The sequence below is a fragment of the Podarcis vaucheri genome, assembly GCF_965113315.1.
Source record: "Podarcis vaucheri genome assembly, chromosome: 14".
In the NCBI taxonomy this organism is placed as follows: domain Eukaryota; kingdom Metazoa; phylum Chordata; class Lepidosauria; order Squamata; family Lacertidae; genus Podarcis; species Podarcis vaucheri.
The window spans coordinates 37,684,120-37,701,623 of record NC_138752.1 but is presented as its reverse complement, the minus strand read 5'-3'; the positions used below and the strand labels follow the sequence as shown (position 1 = coordinate 37,701,623).

The 17,504-nt window shown below is 46.3% G+C and overlaps 1 protein-coding gene and 1 long non-coding RNA gene across 3 annotated transcripts in view; one reads left to right on the top strand and one right to left on the bottom strand.

The window, feature by feature from the left end:
* CCNF (cyclin F) overlaps positions 1 to 17,169 on the top strand; it is a 35,215-nt gene extending 18,046 nt beyond the window's left edge. For both annotated transcript variants that reach the window (XM_082199085.1, XM_082199086.1), the window contains 4 exons: positions 1,025 to 1,124; positions 14,051 to 14,175; positions 14,844 to 15,013; positions 15,407 to 17,169. In XM_082199085.1, coding sequence (XP_082055211.1) covers positions 1,025 to 1,124; positions 14,051 to 14,175; positions 14,844 to 15,013; positions 15,407 to 15,843 — 832 coding nt within the window. In that variant the 3' untranslated portion in view covers positions 15,844 to 17,169. The remainder of the gene's footprint in view (positions 1 to 1,024; positions 1,125 to 14,050; positions 14,176 to 14,843; positions 15,014 to 15,406) is intronic.
* On the bottom strand, positions 1,550 to 14,041 carry LOC309518777. Its single transcript, XR_014213608.1, has 2 exons — positions 13,639 to 14,041; positions 1,550 to 2,123 (listed from the first exon to the last, which is right to left on the bottom strand). It is a non-coding gene; the product is annotated as an uncharacterized lncRNA (long non-coding RNA).
* Positions 17,170 to 17,504: the final 335 nt, after the last annotated feature.

Sequence of the window (17,504 nt, the reverse complement as noted above, 5' to 3'; positions counted from 1 at the left end):
GTGCTTTCCTTGGGGCATTTAAAAAGTGTGTATAGTGTTCACAGCTGGGGTGGGTGGCTTAGAAAGTTTTATCCTCAGCCTGGCCCACCCAGGCCACAAAAGCATCTTCTGCTCTCCTAGATTTGCATAGGATATGAACGGCTCTCCTTACTGCAGGCTTGTACAGTTCTTCGTCAAGAAGGGAATGAAGCAGATAGTAAAGGGTTAACTCCTCATTCCCGTCTGTTTCCTCCTGCACCAGCTGATGCCTCCTCTCTCATCACATCCTCAGCTGTGTCAACAACATACATTTTAGTCTTCCACTTAGGAGGGAGGGACTGGAGCCCAGAGGTTAAGGTACATGTTTTTGCATGCAGAACGGAGTCCAGATTTCCTCTTTGGCTTCTCTGATTAAAACAACCTGAAGCTGGTCTGTATTCCTGAAGTGGAGGGCAAGTGCAAGCTGCAGATGGATGGCTCAGGTGTAAAAACAGGCTGGTTTGCAGGAAAGGGGGAGTAGCTAATTGCTTAAGCAAGCACAAGGCTCAAAAGCAGTGTTTAGAGGACTGAAAATGTTGCACACAGACAGACCCATAATGATAGCATTGCTATCATAATTATTTGCATCTTTCAGTTTATTACCCACTGTTCACCAGCAGCTCCCAGGGTGTGTTGCAAAAAATGGAAATAATGCTAATCAGGCTGAAACCAATGCTTTCTGTCTAAGGAAAACCATATTCTTCTAATTACCCTCCGTAGACTCTGCTTAAGCCTTTTTGCTGCCAATGTGAGTGCTGTAAAGCTCTCCCAGAAGACAGGTTGGGTTGCTGACACTTCCTATTTTCAGTGCCCACAGAATAAAATATAAAATGGTGATCTGGGAGCAAGGCTGTCAGTAGTACAATTGGAGTCTGAAGCCAGGTTTGGAAACCTAAAGGGAAACTTCAGCAGCCATTGGTTCTGTGTAATGCTTGGTGGTTCTGTTAAATTTATCCAGTGACTCTAAACAAGGGATGTACTTACAATCTCTCCCTCTGTCTCCCAGTTTCCATGAGGATGTCCCAAAAGATTATAGGCAGGTGTCTCTTACTGCTGTGAAACAACGATTTGAAGATGAGCGCTATGAAGAAATTGGCAAAGAAGAGGTACTGCTTTTGAGGGGAAAGAGAAAGGGAGAGTCCCAGTGTATCTGAACGCTCCAGGACTGCATTTTATAGGATTGTACTGTAAATCTATAAGGAAATGGAGCACAGTAAAATGTGTTGGATGGGTAGCACCAAGTCTGGTGGAGTCATAGGCTGCCCACCTTCTGGAGTGGAACCCCTTGGTGACAAAGATGATCTTCTGAGGAAATGTTCTATGCAAATTTGTGTTGAAAATTTTTCAGTCTGCATTGGAAAACTTTCTGATGTGCTAGCGAGTGATCTAGTTCAGCATGCTTATTTTACTAGCATTTAGCAGGCAAAGTTAAAAATGATTCAGCTGGCAAACTTTCCCTAATACTGTGTAGTTAGCATCCATTTATTCATTGTTACGAATAAAATTATAAAATGGATTCTCCCCCCCCCACCCGCCATGGAAAAATCACTGGAAAATATTCTTCCCATCACTTCCCATTACCAAAGCAGAAATGGAGAAGTTGCTTCTTGCTGGACAGGGAACTAGGAAAAAACCCTTCTCTGGTTGGCAGCCATTACATGCAGCAAGCAAAGCACTTTTGCTGACAGCCACTGTTTTAATACTCCCACAATGCCTCTGGGGTCCTTGGAGTGATGCTGTGCTGGGGCCCTGGAGACACTAGAGAATTAAAATGGTGTATTCTTATTGGTGGCTGATCGTTGAGTTCATAACTATTTTAAAATATAGTTAATCTGCAAGTTTCTAGAAACTCTATATTTGTGTAGATAAAGTGTTAGATTACGAGTGTTATGATCTCCATTCAAGCCATGAAACTCACTGGGTGACTGTAGACCAGTCACTGACTGGCAGACTACCCTATACCACAGGATTGTTGTGAGCAATAAAATGGGAAGAGAACTTTATATCTTTTCCTAGGAGGGAAAATGTGATGTCCACATAATGATAAATAACTTTACATTTCCTTCAGTAAGCCATCTAATATTTAAGAACTTAATAAAAACTACCTGTGATGGGATGATTAGCTGCTTGTGCGTAAAATCGTGCTCCCTCAGAGTTTGTGCCACGCCACCAACCTCTGTGTGTGACAGAGCTCCTCAAACATGTCTGCCCTAGTCACTCGTAGATTCCGACAGTGGTTGTTTGCGGAAGCGCTTCCAGCAAAGAAGCTCCTTAACGGAAACGCGTCTTCTGGACTCACGACGTGGCAGCTTCCGGCGAAGAATGGGTCTCCCTATGGGAGCTTCTGACACCTCCCCGCTGTTCTCGCTGGACGTGTCCCTGATCCCTCCCTCTTCCCTGCTAGTTCCTGCTTTAGCTGCTGACTCCCTCCCAACCTCTGTGAGCCCTTCCACCACCTGTCCCTCCGATGGCAGTTCCCTGACATCCACCTCCCCTCCAGGGCCCCCTTCACCCCCGCCCATTCCCTCTCCTCTGGGCGGTGAGGAGGTAAAACCCCGAAAAGAATCCTCTTCATCTTCAGACGTCTCGAACATTTCCCTCCATCGGTCTTCGTTCCGGCTCGCTGAATCCTCCTCCTCCTCGGAATCAGGGAACCCCTCCAACTCTTCTTCTTCGTCGGTGGTGGCAAAGTATTCCCTCCGGAACCTCGCCACTGGCTGAGGTTTACGTGGGAACCTCTGATGAAACGTTTCTATTAAAACCTCGTCGTCGACATCCTCTGCCATGACCCAGGTGTTTTCCGACTCCGGTTCCCCTTCCCACATTACCAAATACTCTACTTGATCTCCCTTCCACCTGGAATCAAGAATCTCCGCTACATGGTAGCTGTGTTCCCTCTCCTCCATTGCTGGTCCCCTAGTGACCCTCCCTTCTCTGTCCCCTTTATACGGTGACAGCAACGACCTGTGGAAAACTGGGTGCAGCTTCATGTGGTTCGGTAACCGGAGTCTGAAAGCCACTGGGTTGACCTGCTGCGTGACTTCAAATGGGCCCAGTCTTTTGGGTCTTAACTTCTTACAACCCCCTTTGAATGGTAACCCTTGGGTTGACAGCCACACCTGGTCCCCCACCCTAATGGTTTCACCTTCTCTTCTGTTTTTGTCTGCCTGCCTCTTATATTCCTCCTTGGCCCTGTTTAAGTTAAGTTGGAGCTGGCGATGGATCGCTTCCATTTCTTCTACGAACTGTTCTGCAGCTGGAACGCTCCAGCTCTCCCCTTCCCCCCCTGGGAAGGCTCGGGGATGGCACCCGTAATTAGCCAAAAAGGGGCTCATCCCCGTGGACACGTTCTCTGCATTGTTGTAGGCAAATTCTGCCAACGCCAGCTTCTCCACCCAATCATTCTCTCTATCATTCACATAACACCTCAAATATTGCTGGAGGACGCCATTGGCTCTTTCCGCCTGCCCGTTGGTTTCAGGATGCCGGGCAGTTGAGAAATTAACCTCTACATGCAGTAAGCTCATGAGCTTCCTCCAGAACCTGGAAGTAAATTGTTTCCCTCGGTCTGAAACCACCCTCAAGGGGGCGCCATGCAACCTAAACACATTTTCTACAAACAATTTAGTGGTTTCTTCTGCCGTGACCGCATGTGAGCAGGCTATAAAGTGGGCCATTTTGGTTAACAGGTCTACCACAACCATGATGGCTGTTTTCCCTCTGGACCTTGGCAGATCAGTGATAAAATCTATGGCCACGGTTTCCCATGGTCTTTCAGGTGTGGGTAGTGGTTCTAATAACCCTGCCGGTGCCCGTCTCTCCCCCTTGGCTCGCTGGCATTGGTTACACCCTCTCACATACTCCCGCACATCTTCCCTGACCTTGGGCCACCAAAATTCCCTGGTAACCAGCCACATGGTTTTGTGTTGTCCAAAATGCCCTGCGGTGGGGCTATCGTGCAGCTGCTTGAGTACCTTCCCCCTCAACTCTCCTTCCGGTATATATAACGCTCCCTTGTAGTACAACGCCCCGTTTCTCTCCTCAAAACCTCCGTGTTTATCTCCCTCCCTCCTGAGTCCCCTGAGTTTGTCCTGTGCGTATTCATCGTTCTCCGTTCCCTCTACCAGTTCTCTTTGCCCCACCAATGCCGCCCCACACACCCAGCGGTCCTCTGGAATGACATGTCTCTTTTCGGGTGCTCCCTCCCCCTCCAAATATTCAGGTTTACGTGAGAGAGCGTCCGCCCTAACGTTCTCTGGGCCTGGCACATAACAAATCTCAAAGTTAAATCTGGAGAACTCCTGGGCCCATCTCAACTGCCGTTGGTTGAGCACTCGTGCCGTTCTCCAATACTCTAGGTTCTTGTGGTCAGTGCACACTTGCACCTTATGTTGTGCGCCAATTAGCAGGTGCCTCCATCTCCGAAAAGCCTCATGGATAGCAAGAAGTTCTCGATCGTACACCGTGTAGTTCCTCTCGGATTTGTTCAGTTTTCGCGAAAAAAACGCACATGGTCTCCACTCTGATTCCTCCCCCCCTGGCTGCAGGAGAAGCACCGCCCCAATGGCTCTGTCTGATGCGTCTGTTTCGACTCTCATCTTTTTTTGTAAATCCACATGCAGAAGTTGTTCTTCAGAGGCGAAGGCCTCTTTTAGCTCCTCAAAAGCTCGCTCCGCCTCCTCAGTCCAAACAAATTTCTTCTTACTGCTGAGACAGTCCGTTATGGGCGCCGTCAGGTGGGCAAAGTTTCGGATGAACTTACGGTAAAAGTTCCCAAACCCTAGGAACCTCTGCACATCCTTCTTTGTTTTGGGAGTTTTCCATTCCAGCACTCAAATCAAAACTTTATTAGCAAAGCCAACAGGCCACAGCTGTACAAAAGTTAAAAATGAGAATAAGGATAAAAGGAAGAAAAGAACAGACAAAAGGAGGTCCGTCGGGTGAACAGGTCTGTCACTCAGATGGTGGCCCTCAATTTCACAGCTCTCTCGATGTACCTCGCGACCTTCTCTGTTATCTGACTGTTCGTATCAGATAATAGAAAATGCAGTGTAATGTCTGTTGAACGGCCGGGGTTGGAGAGAATGAGTGGAGTAATAATCTCATTCCTTAGGTCTTTGTAAAGAGGGCAAGAAAAAAGGACGTGGGACACTGTTTCCGTGTTACCATCTCCACATGGGCAGAGTCGTTTTTCAAATGGGGTCTTTTGGTAACGACCTTCGAGTACAGCAGAGGGAAGAACATCCCATCTAGCCAATGTAAAGGCACGTCTGTATTTTGGGATGGTTAGTTTAGACAAATATGAGGCTGGAGAGTCAAAATGAGAAGGGGGAAAGTAGGTATACCATGGGCACAGTTTCTTTAAGATAGTCAGGTTGTTTTGTCGTTCGATGTCTTTCAGGCGCTGGCCTATTAGACTCTTTGCTTTGATGAGGCCCATTGATAGTAGGGACTGTGAGTGCAGACCGCATGTAAGGAGTTTTTTATGCACAGTTTTAAACCACTTGCTTTCGTGAGGGTCTTGCATTACTAACGGCAGTAGACCAGGAGGATTCAGATTAAGACGAAGCCAATAATTAAATGTTCTCTGCCAGGTCCGAGTTTCCACAGATGGAAGGCAGGCCTCGAGTCGCAATGCTGCGTTTGGAACACAGGGGGGGACACCGAGTATTTGCCTTAGAAATTTGGACTGGACAGTTTCAAGACTGGAGCAATGGGTCCCCGTCCAGATTTGCGCCCCGTACAATAACTGCGCCAGAGGTTTTGCTTGATAAACTTCAAGGGCTGCTGGGATGTATCTGCCCCCCTTCGTATAGAAGAAGCGGGACAGCATCTTGATGCTTTGAGCAGCTTTTTCTTTGGCACATTTTTGGTGGACATCCCAGGACCCGGTCGACTGGAAAACGATACCCAGATATTTGAAGGCTTTGACTTGTTCAATTGTCTGGTTATCCATCCTCCAGCTGTACTGTCTGTGTTTCCTTGCAAAAACCATGATTTTGGTTTTCTGATAGTTTATTGCAAGTTGCTCTCTTCTACAGTATGCTGAGAATTCATCTATGAGCCTATTTAAACCTATTCTTGTTCGGGATAGGAGTATCGCATCGTCAGCGTACAAAAGCACTGATATTGCTTTGTCAGCCAGTTTGGGGGCGTGGAAGTCCGGAGATGACAAACAGTTAACCATATCATTGATGTAGATGTTGAATAGAACTGGAGCCAGGATACAGCCTTGCTTGACCCCCTTACTGACAGGAACTGGTCCTATAAGATGGCCATTTAGCGAAGTTCTTACATGCAGCACCGTGTCTTTGTATAAACAGCTGATCAGAAATAATAGTCTTTTGTCTATGCTAGAGGTGCTCAATTTGTCCCAGAGTCTTACACGTGGAATTGAATCGAAAGCAGCCTTTAGATCAATAAAGGCTGCATATAACACCCCACGGGATTTTTTGGCATATTTGTCAATTAAATAGGCTAGGGTGAAGCAATGGTCTATGGTGGATCTGCCTTGCCTGAAACCCGCTTGCTCTTCCGCTAGAATAGCTTCAGTTTCCAGCCAGCTAGTTAGCTTGGTATAAAGATGTTTGGCATATAGTTTGATGAGTATAGGCAGAAGGCTGATTGGTCTATAACTCGCCGGATCTGTCATGGGACCTTTTTTGTAGATTGGGATAATTATTGCCTCAGTCCAACCATCTGGGAGTAAACCCGTTGAGTCGATCCAAGAAAATAAAGACGCCAGCAGGGGGGCCCACCAGCCAATGTTGGACTTCAGAAGTTCGGCAGGGATGTAATCATTCCCTGGGGCCTTGTTGTTCTTTAATTGTACGATTAAGTTCTCAACTTCCTTCGGAGTTACTGCTGGCCAATGAGGTAGGTCCTCCAGTTGAATGCATAGTTTGTAATGTTGGGCTTCCTGGTCATAGAACAAAGATTGAAAATGGCGCAACCACTCCATTGGTTCCACTGTACAGATGGAATTAGTGCGCTCCTGGTCCAGTAGACCAGATATGGTTCGCCAAAAGCAAGTAGTATCTTTCTCGTGCGATGCCTTAACCAACCTGTGCCATGCGGCTCTTTCAGCTTCCAGTTTCTTTCTCCTTAATAATTGTTTATACGACCGTCTCAGATAAATATAAGCATTAAGTAGGAGAGCAGTCCCTGATTTCCTGTATCTCCGGTAGGCTGTTCTCATTTGTCTCCTTGTTTGCCTGCACTCCAGGTCAAACCAACTAGCTCCGTCCTTTGCCCTCTTTGTAGCGGAGCTATGTATCACTGTTGTTAAATGGGGTTTCAATTTTTCCAAGAGTAATTTAAAGCGTTCCATAATCGCAGCTGCTGAATTTCCTGATACAATAGCGGAGCGAATAAGCTTTAACTCCACTGACTGAAGAAGGAGGGTTAGGTTTTCATTCAATATTGGGGACCATTTGAGTCTTTTGGGGGCTGGTATATCCAAATTTACAGAAGGTATATATTGTGGCTCGGCAATAGAATAGTCAAAAGGCCCGCCTGCAAGCTCTAAAATTAGAGGTAGGTGATCACTCAGAGTATTATGGCCCACTTGAAACTTCCTTATAAAGCTGTGAGCAAATCTTGAGATTAAGATATAGTCTATAACACTTCCCCCAGCCTTGGAGAAATGGGTATATTCCCCGGGGCGGTCCCCCTCTATATTGCCGTTTAATATCAGCAGTTCCCTCCGTCTAGCAGCCTGCACTAAGCAGAGACCTGGGAAATTACTTCTACTATCTTTGGACAGACGTGTCGCGCCAATATCCGTCTGTTCTTCAGTGTCCAAAAATTGGTTGAAATGAGTGTGTAGACTGTTGTCATCTGTTCCTATACGAGCGTTGAAATCTCCACACACAATGGTCAGGGCAGACGGGTAAATAGATTCGAGTGGCTCTAAAAACGCCTCTAGCTCAGCCCATGTAGCCTTAACAACGGGTTTTTTTTGGCCTGGGGGGATATAGACATTGACCAGCAAGAGAATAGTTCTCTTGAAGCTAAGTAGGGCGGCTGTTGCTAAAGAGTTGCAGCTGGGTAGGGCTGTTAGGGAGTGCGCTAGCTCCGTGGAAATGAAGCAAGCTAGGCCACCACTAGATCTGCCGCCCCTTTGAGATGGAGAGGCAGGCAGGTAGTGGCAGTTATACCCATTAAGAAATATAGGGTCATTCTGCCATGTCTCCTGAAAGAAGATGATGTCAAATTGCTTAAGGTAACACAAAAATTGTTGATTATTTTTCTTGGCGTGCCAGCCCGTGATATTCCAGGACAGCACTTTTAGGCCCCGGGCCCTTCGGGGGGCTGGATCTATGTCACCACCATATCCAGCAATTCTTTGGTGTCTAAAAAAACACACCCGTTGGTTCTTTTCGAGGCTGGCTGCTTGGAGAGAGTGTAGTGATCCTCTTTTCTTGGTGATTTGGGGCTAGATTTTGGAGTTGGGGGGGAAGCTAATTCATTCGGAGACAATTTAAGATAGCTGTGCCAGGAGCTTTGAGGTTTCACACCTTGCTTTGGTCTTACTTTATTGTACATCACAGGGGGCTCTGATTGTAATTCCACGTCCACACATTTAAAGGTGCCTCCCACTGTCTTCTTATCCACCAGACATTTGGGAGATATAGGCTGCACATAAGGGTCCTTCATTGTCTCACCTTGATCATCCTTTTTTTCTAGTCTGCTTCGAAGTAAATCAAATCTTTTCAGGATCTCAGTTTGAGCTGGAGAATGCAGTGACCAGAATCGCTTTATCAGCGAGAGTTCTTCCTCCCAAACGGAGTCCTCACTGTCCCACGTGGGAGGCTCGACGCCAGTTGGGTGTGAGGCTTCCTTTTTTTCATTTGGTGCTGTTTGGTGGGGATGATCCTGCTGGAACTTATGCTTTCTATTTCGATGGTTTTGGTGGTTGGTTTTTTCCCTTTTGTGAACTTCCACTCCTATGCTCTTGGGCCCTATCAGAGGGGTTGCAGGTGCTCTATTTTCAAATATTCTTAACAGAACTATTCTTTCTTTTTTGAATAGGTTTTTAGCTCTAAAAATGAAACTGGCCAGATTATGATCTAAAAAAGTAATCAGTGCTCGTACCGAGCAATCATCTTGATGTAGATACTCTATAGCGGCTATGTCAGTTGCTTTTACTACCCCCGGTAAAATGCCACTTATAATAGACAAAAAGTGGTCTGTACGGTCCAACCCTGCGTAAAATCTAGGCGGTTTAGGGTAATTAGCAAAGACAAGCTTTTGTGGGATTAGGACTAAACTCCATTCTCTTTTGGGACACAACATCTGTCGAACTTGAGAGGAGTGGTTCCCCTCGATAGTTTGGGTCGCCTGCTCACCTCTGTCTACTGATTCTGTGCTGGCCATGAGAGGACTCTGGGGCGATATGACTGCAGATGGATCAGTTCCTTTGTCCCAGCTCGGTGTTGATTCTTCAGAACTTGATTTAGATTCTTTTATGGGTGTATCTACTTTACGTGTCTCTTTGATGGCACTCGACTTGGATTTGTTTTTTCCGCTTGTAGAAAGGGATGGAAGAAGGTTAAAGAGCTTCTGCCAATATTTTTTACAGGTACGGTGAGTTGTCTTAAGCCGCCTTAGGTTTTTCATGTTTTTGCTTTTCTTCCTCTTAGGCTCAGCTTTTTTCCTCCGGGGTTTACTGGGGAGTGGTGGATCCGGGCTGGCTAGGGGATTTGTATTCTGGTCTGAAGCGCTCACATGTTGTTTGAAGTTATCCACTAGGGTCAGGAGCAGCCCGTTTGTTATCGCTAGAAATTTTTTAACGTTAAGGAGATCCTTAGAGATCTGGTATATCTGCTCCTGAAGATGATCACCCCACATTTCTGTTCCACAGTCATTGGCTTTCACCCAGTGGGATGAAAGATTACCTCCAAGTTCCAGCGGTGACAAATGAGGATTGGCATCGGATGTGTTGGCTGTGTTAGCCTTTGTAGCATTCTCTGCTATGGCAAGTTCTTGAGCCAGATTTGTTGGATGGTTTGTCCACTTGTTGTTTGTTTGCAAGTCCTTTAACTGTGTTGACCAATCCAGCACTGTAAGTGGCAAAGGCATAGCTACATCTAGGATACTCTCATTCAGAGTTCTCTTGCTCGAGTCTTTTTGGGGAAAGTAGCTGGTAATTTTACTTTGTCTCCTTCGTCGTTCCATCGGCCTCTGTGGTGAATTAGGCAGAATTCCTTGGTCCTTGTAATTTTTCCTGGTGAGGACCATAGTGGGTATATGGGTATATATGGATGTATAGTAGGGGGGTGCTTGCTTACCGGCGGCTTATCTTTTGTTCTAAGCTGGAGTAAACAGTAGCAGAGGTGCCGATTTATGGAAGTTTATGGAAGTTGCCTCCTGAACCTCTCCAACCTCTCCAACCTGTTTAGTTCTCCAGCTATTTACATCGGGACTTGTGAGGTATCAATCATTTGAAATGTTAGAAAATATTACTGGTCTTAAGCTTCTATATTGTGCCTTGTTTCGTTTAAAGTTCAGCTAGGTCTTTCTCCCTCATTCAACAACCTCACGACGTAACCAATAAGGTAGCTAGGCAGTATAACGAAGCAGAAAAAAGAAAACAAAAGTCCCTTGTAATAATTATCGGGTTGAACTTGCCTTGTGTTTCTTGGGGTTATAGCAGCTTCAATTCTTTCCCTTTTTTTTTATAGATAAAAAGCTCGGCGTCTTCCGAAGGAGTAGTTGGCCTCCCCCGTCTGCTAATTACCAGCTTCGTGAAGATAGGGCGGCTTGCTGAGCCTCCTTCGGATAAAAATAGGCCTTTGGCAGTTAATAAAAAAGAGTGATAGTTTAAAGCTGCTAAGCTCGGTTAAAAGAGAGGAGAAGAAGAAAAAAAAAACTTTAAAAGAGCTGAAGAGTACTAATAAATCTATATATCAATGCGGAGCACAAAATTGAGCTACCGCTAACGACGCCCGCAGCACTGCCTGGACCTTGCCGGGATCCATAGCTAATCCCTTGTCTGACAGGCGGTACCCCAGGAACTCCACCTCCAGTTTCACCCACAGCCGGTTGTCTAGCAGCCTGCGCAACACTTCCCTGACGTCTCTCACATGCTGCTCCTCATTCTCAGAATACACCAACACGTCATCCAGGAAGGCCACACAATTCTTGTAAAGCAAAGGCCCTAGTACGTGGTTCATCAGCGATTGAAAGCACGCTGAGCCTGCTTGTAATCCAAATGGCATGACGAGATGTTCAAATGCCCCCAAAGGGGTGAACATGGTGGTTTTCCATTCATCCCCTTTCCTTATACGTATCAGATTGTACGCCCCCCTTAGGTCCAGCTTGGTAAAAATCTTTCCCTTCCGCACCCTGTTCAAAATGTCATCTATTCTAGGCATGGGAAAGGCCAATGGTTCTGACACTGCGTTTAAGGCCCTGAAATCACACACAAGTCTCGGCTTGTCTGTGTTTTTTTTATCCACAAAAAACACGGGACTACCTCCCACTGCCCTTGACTCTCTGATGAAACCCCTCTTCAGGTTCTTGTCAATGAATTCTCGTAACTCCTGCATTTCTCTGTCTGACATGGCATACAACTTGCCTGCGGGGAGCTGCGCCCCAGGCAGTAAATTGATTTGACAATCAAAGGGTCTATGCGGGGGTAGTTGGTCAGCTTCCCTTTCGCTGAACACATCGCTGAGATCTGCGTATTGTCGTGGTACCTTCACCTTCTCCGTTACTTCCGTCCCTGCTAGGGTAGCTTGGGCTCCTGCTGAACCCTTTGCCTCCCTGCAGTGTTCTAAGCAATGTGCAGAACCAAAGGAAACCACTCTCTGATGCCAGCCCACCAGTGGATCATGTAACGCCAGCCAGCTCATCCCCAAAATAATGGGAGCCCCTCCCAAGGTGGCCACTTTAAACGCTATCAGTTCCGTGTGCCTTGCCACCCTCATTGTCATTGGGACGGTCTGCAAGCTGACTTCCCCTCCCAACAGCTCCCTGCCATCGATCGTGGTCACCTGTAGGGGGTTGCTTAAAGGGATCGTCTGTATCTGGTGTTCAGCTGCAAACTCCTTGCTCATGAAATTGCAGGAGCTGCCTGAGTCCAACAGCGCCTTAATCTTCAGAGGGTATCCGTTTTGCAACTCTAGTGACACCTCTATCACTAGGGCAGGTTTGGGAGGTTCTGGCGTGGGCACTTTCACTGCTCTTTGGCCTGGCTGCTGTGCCCCGACGGTGGCAGCCAGGCGTTGGCTTTTACTTGCTCCGATATCTCTTCCACTCCTCCCTCAACAGCTCCCACCATTCCTTGCCATTCCTTCCTCTGGGGGCAGACTCTGGCAAAGTGACCTGGCTGTTGGCAGAGATAGCATTTCCGGGCGCCTTTTCCCTCCTTCCTACCCCCTTCGCTGGGCTTTGAAACTGCGCGCGCGCGCTGTTCCGATTTCCATCGGCTCTGCCGGCGGGAAAGCTGGCTCAGGAATGTCTGGAATGCGGAACTCCTTCCAACGTTCCCCTTTACCTTCCCGCCTCTCCAAAGCTCTTGCCTCCTGGCGCGCTCCTATGGTCAGCGCAGATTTGGTCAGCTGATCCATAGACACCGCCCTGGGGCTCCGGGACAGTTCGTCTTTCACAGCCGAAGAAAGACCTTCTTCAAATAGCATCTGAATGGGTGCCGCCGATAAGTCCCACCCCAATCTGTGAACCAGCATGGTAAACTCAGTCCAGTACTCACGGACAGATCGGCTTCCCTGCTTGCAAGCCATTAGCTGTCTGCGCACCACTCCCTCCTCAATATCGCTGGAAAACATGATATCCATTGCACGAAAGAACTTCATAGTGTCCTTTAGGATGTCATTGTGCGTTGCCATCAGGGGTCTAACCCAGTCCCTCGCCCCCCTCTCAAGATGCCCAATCACGAAAGCAACTCGCGATTCCTCATCAGGGAACTCATCAAACTGCACATTAAGGGCATATTGCATCTCTGTCCTAAAGGCATGGTAGTCCTTGGGGTCCCCCCCAAACTTCTGCACCAATCCTGGTACCTTTCTGGTGAACTGGGTGGCTCTCCCCTTCTTGTCTGCATCCTGAGCCCTTCTCTCCTCAAGCCTCGCCGTCTGCAGCGCAAGTTGGATTTCCAACGCTCGGTATCTTTCTTCCAAGCTTGGACCAGCTCCAACCCCTGCTCCTTCGGTTCCGGCTGGGTCGCTCATGATGCCTTCTCCTGCACAGGCAGCGTACAGAGACTGTCGGAATGCTGTGATGGGATGATTAGCTGCTTGTGCGTAAAATCGTGCTCCCTCAGAGTTTGTGCCACGCCACCAACCTCTGTGTGTGACTGAGCTCCTCAAACATGTCTGCCCTAGTCACTCGTAGATTCCGACAGTGGTTGTTTGCAGAAGCGCTTCCAGCAAAGAAGCTCCTTAACGGAAACGCGTCTTCTGGACTCACGACGTGGCAGCTTCCGGCGAAGAATGGGCCTCCCTATGGGAGCTTCTGACACCTCCCCGCTGTTCTCGCTGGACGTGTCCCTGATCCCTCCCTCTTCCCTGCTAGTTCCTGCTTTAGCTGCTGACTCCCTCCCAACCTCTGTGAGCCCTTCCACCACCTGTCCCTCCGATGGCAGTTCCCTGACACTACCATTCACCAATAAAAAGCAGTGCCATTTTTTAATATTTTCCTTTTACAGACCTGATCCAAAGTAGGTTCATTGGAAACCTGCCTTTAACTTGCAGACTCGGTGATTAAAACTAGCCCATGCCAATTTCCATCCACAAAACCTCTTGTTGAACTTATTATAGCCTCATTCCTATCCATATTTTTGTGGAACTAAGCACAGTTGAGCTCAATGGATTTACTTTCAAGTAAAGATGGGCAAGATTGCACTTGTAAGTAGTACTTTAGAGAAGAGTGGTATGGAGTTTCTTTGCTTTTGTTGTGTTGGGGAGGGTGACTGGGACAAAATCCAGAAAACTACTATGGCATCAGTGGATGAGTTTTAAGAGCATGTGTGACTGTAGCTATGCTGTCTCACTGAGCTTACTTGTCTTAGGTGATGAATTACAGCCAGCTCTGCTCACTGCTAGGAGTGAAACATGAAGATCCAGAGCCCGACTCCTTATACATGAACACAGTGGAAACATTTCTCACTTCTCCATCGGGAAAGAGAACTAAAAGGCAAGTCTGGTCCCTCTGTTTTACCTGGATGGGATGGGGTATTCACTGACTACTAGACAAGTCCTCTGGCATTTGTAACCTTGTACAAACTGGAGTATTGGCTTCTACCACCCCTAGCATGGATCTCAGCTGCTACTCTGCGTTGCTCATCTATTGGGTGGAGAGCATGCGGCTCTCCAGATGTTGCTGGACTCCAGCTCCACCTAACTCAATATGTCTACACTGACTGGCAGAAGCTCCTCTGGGAGTTACAGTCAAGGAGCCTTTTTCAGCCCTTCCTAGAGTTGCCATCCAAAGCCATGTGGTCTACCATTGTGTTAACTGTACTGCCTTCTTGCAAGCCATCAGTGCTGGGCAGTTCAGCAAACAGTTGAAAATGGAATCTTCCTAGCTTTCCAGGTCCAGCCAAGAAAAGGTTCCATGTGTCAAATAACTAGCTGGCTATAGATAGTGCTCAAAATGGGTGGTGGTGGTTTTGTTTACTATTAGACTAGGCTTGGTTGTGCTTAATGGAAAGGACTGGAATGGTTTAATGATTGCTTGAAAAGAAGTAGAGTAGCAGAACACTCAACTTTGAGCACTGACTTTGGAAAAGCTGATCCAAGGCCCCATTTTCTCTTCCCCTTTTGACAGTATTTTATTAATGGTCATAGATACTCTTTCCACAGGAGAAGAGAAGACAGCATCCAGGAAGACAGGGGAAGCTTTGTAACGACACCAACAGCTGAACTGTCCAATCAGGAGGAGAGCCTTCTAGACAACTTCCTGGACTGGAGCTTGGATTCCTGCTCTGGCTATGAAGGAGATCAAGAAAGTGAAGGAGAGAAGGAGGGAGATGGTAAGGTTGTTTTGGGAGCAGGGGATGTGTCATTTGGGGGTATTACCATCTAGCATTTGGGGTGGGTGGGGGTTGAATTTAGGCACACAATCAAGCAGTGGAATAGTAATACTTGAGACTCAATGTTTGAATGCTTCACTTCAGAAACAAAACCTTGCTCAACATAGAAAACTGGCATATTGGTTGAAAAGCATTTAGCTCTGCTAAGCTAATTTCATGTGTGAGAAGAGTTTTTTTTAGGGGGTTATCAAAGCTAAACATTAGCATTTTACTGTAAGACAGAATTCTGCATTTGACAGAATTAAATCACAAAAAGTGGGCACTTAAAGTGCACTACAAAGATTAGTCTTGATTTTTTTCAGTAAGGTTTATTCAACCAACTTTTCTGTATAGTTACAGCTCCAAGAGGAGTTCTGGATGTAACTGTGGTCTGTACGGGCCCTGAAGAACATTGCTATGGCTGTTGTGAAGACTCCAGTGATGAAGAGAGCATTGCCAAAGAGGGATCTACATTTGACCTAAATAATTATGACCCACCAGGTGCTGGCAAGGGATGGCTAATGCACCACAGCCAACCAAAGGGCACCATTGAAGCCAGCTCTGGCTATTCTTCTGTCAACAGTACCAGCCCTACTTCCACTATAGATTGCAACTTTGGAGCATCTCCAAAAGCTACCTCAGTGCAGCCTCTGGGCCCTGCCAAGAACAAAGGCGGATCTCCTCAGGACTCAAAATTATGTTTACACTCCAGCAGAAGGCAAGCAAAACGGAAAAATGTGGCTGAGTACAATGAAGAAGAAAAGATGAACTTGGGCTTCTTAAGCCTCTGATGTCCTGGTGCTGTTTACTTTAACAACAAACAGGTGCAAACATGGTTGAAGGCTGCACTGTACATGGTGGCTCATGAGGTGCATTGCCTTGGTCTCGCTGAATATTTACCTAAAGAATTTTCCCCAAGACTTGTTGCTGTTGTCTTCCCCACATATTATCCTGTGGCCAAAACAAGATTCAGGCACTAGCAGGCATAATTGTGGCATTTCCCCTGCAGAATATGGCCCGCAAAAAATTCTTCCTTTCCCCTCTTCCCTTCTGTTCCATGTAAACTATGTCTGTCCATGACATGATCAAGCATTCTTTACTAAGGTTCAGTGTCATTCTTGGCTCTGTTCTAATGCCTTTCTTCCGTATCCCAAGAGGTGGATACTTCCCTGTTAGTGGTGTTGTGCTTGGCCCATCTGAGGTCTTTGTTGCCTGTGAAGTATTTGGTCTGACAGCTGAGATCTGCACTGCCTCTTCATTGCTTCTGCTACTTCAAAGCAGCTGCATCTACTGTAGTTTACTAAGAAGCAAAGTGATCCTGTTTACCAATGAATTGTTTTAAGGCTGGGGGCTATTTTTGCCCTTCCGTGCATATTAAGCAATATAGTGGCTTTTGTGAGCTAGCGGCAAACAGCTACCTGTGGGAGATGTAATATGTTCTAATAATTTGGTTAAGTGTCCTATATTTTTTATTTTTCTCTTTATTTTCCTCTCAATATTCTTTCTCCTTTCCCTTTTTTCTGTTGTTATCTGCTCCTTTATACTAGGCCCCTTTGATTACTAAATTGTTAAGGTTCTACCTCTGCTATAATTGCAGTGGTGCTTGAAAAATTATTGCTACACAGAAGTTTGATAATGGAAATTAATTTTACTTGAATTAACTGTTACCACTTCAGTTGTCCCATTGTCTGAAAAAGCTCATTTGGTTCATGGGATCTATGGATTGAACCATCCATCTTACACAGCTGATCACACTAAAAGTCTGAAGCCAATAGCTTGGACATGTGGACTTGAATGTTCTTCCATTAGACCGAACCACCTCCATGTGCAAAACTTTGAAATGGTGCCTGCAACCCTCTGCAACAATTGTACTGGTATTAAGGATTCTGAACAGAGACGCAAAATAAGGTTTGGCTTCCTTCTTTCAATTATGCCTCCTTAGAATGTATACCCAGGTACAAAACTTGTGTGTTTGGAATTAACTACATGAATCTGAAAAACACTGGACAGGCTTAAATGATTTCTTTCTCTTTTTTTCCTTCAGAAGGTAATGTCAATGACAGTTCATGTTGGCTAGTGATGTTTTTTTTATAAAAAACAATTTTTTAAAAATATAACAGACTCCTGACTTTATTGAGTGGACAGAGAGTTCTCTGAGGTGTTTAATAAAAACTACAAGAGGATCTCCATAGATGAGACTGTCTTATCACTGGCAAAGGAGAAGCTAATGTATATGATAAACTTGCTTATTGATCCGCACCTCTTGGAAACATAGCAAAGTTTGTTAGCTGCCCATCAGAATTCATTATCTTAAGGTATGCTGCATCTGATAAAATCAGTTTAAAAGCTGGAAGAAATTACCTGCACAGAAGCTGCTTAGCACAAGGTATGTTTTGAGTACCAGAAGTGATCTTTGTTCAAAGTCCTTCTATACCCAAATCCATTCCCAAGC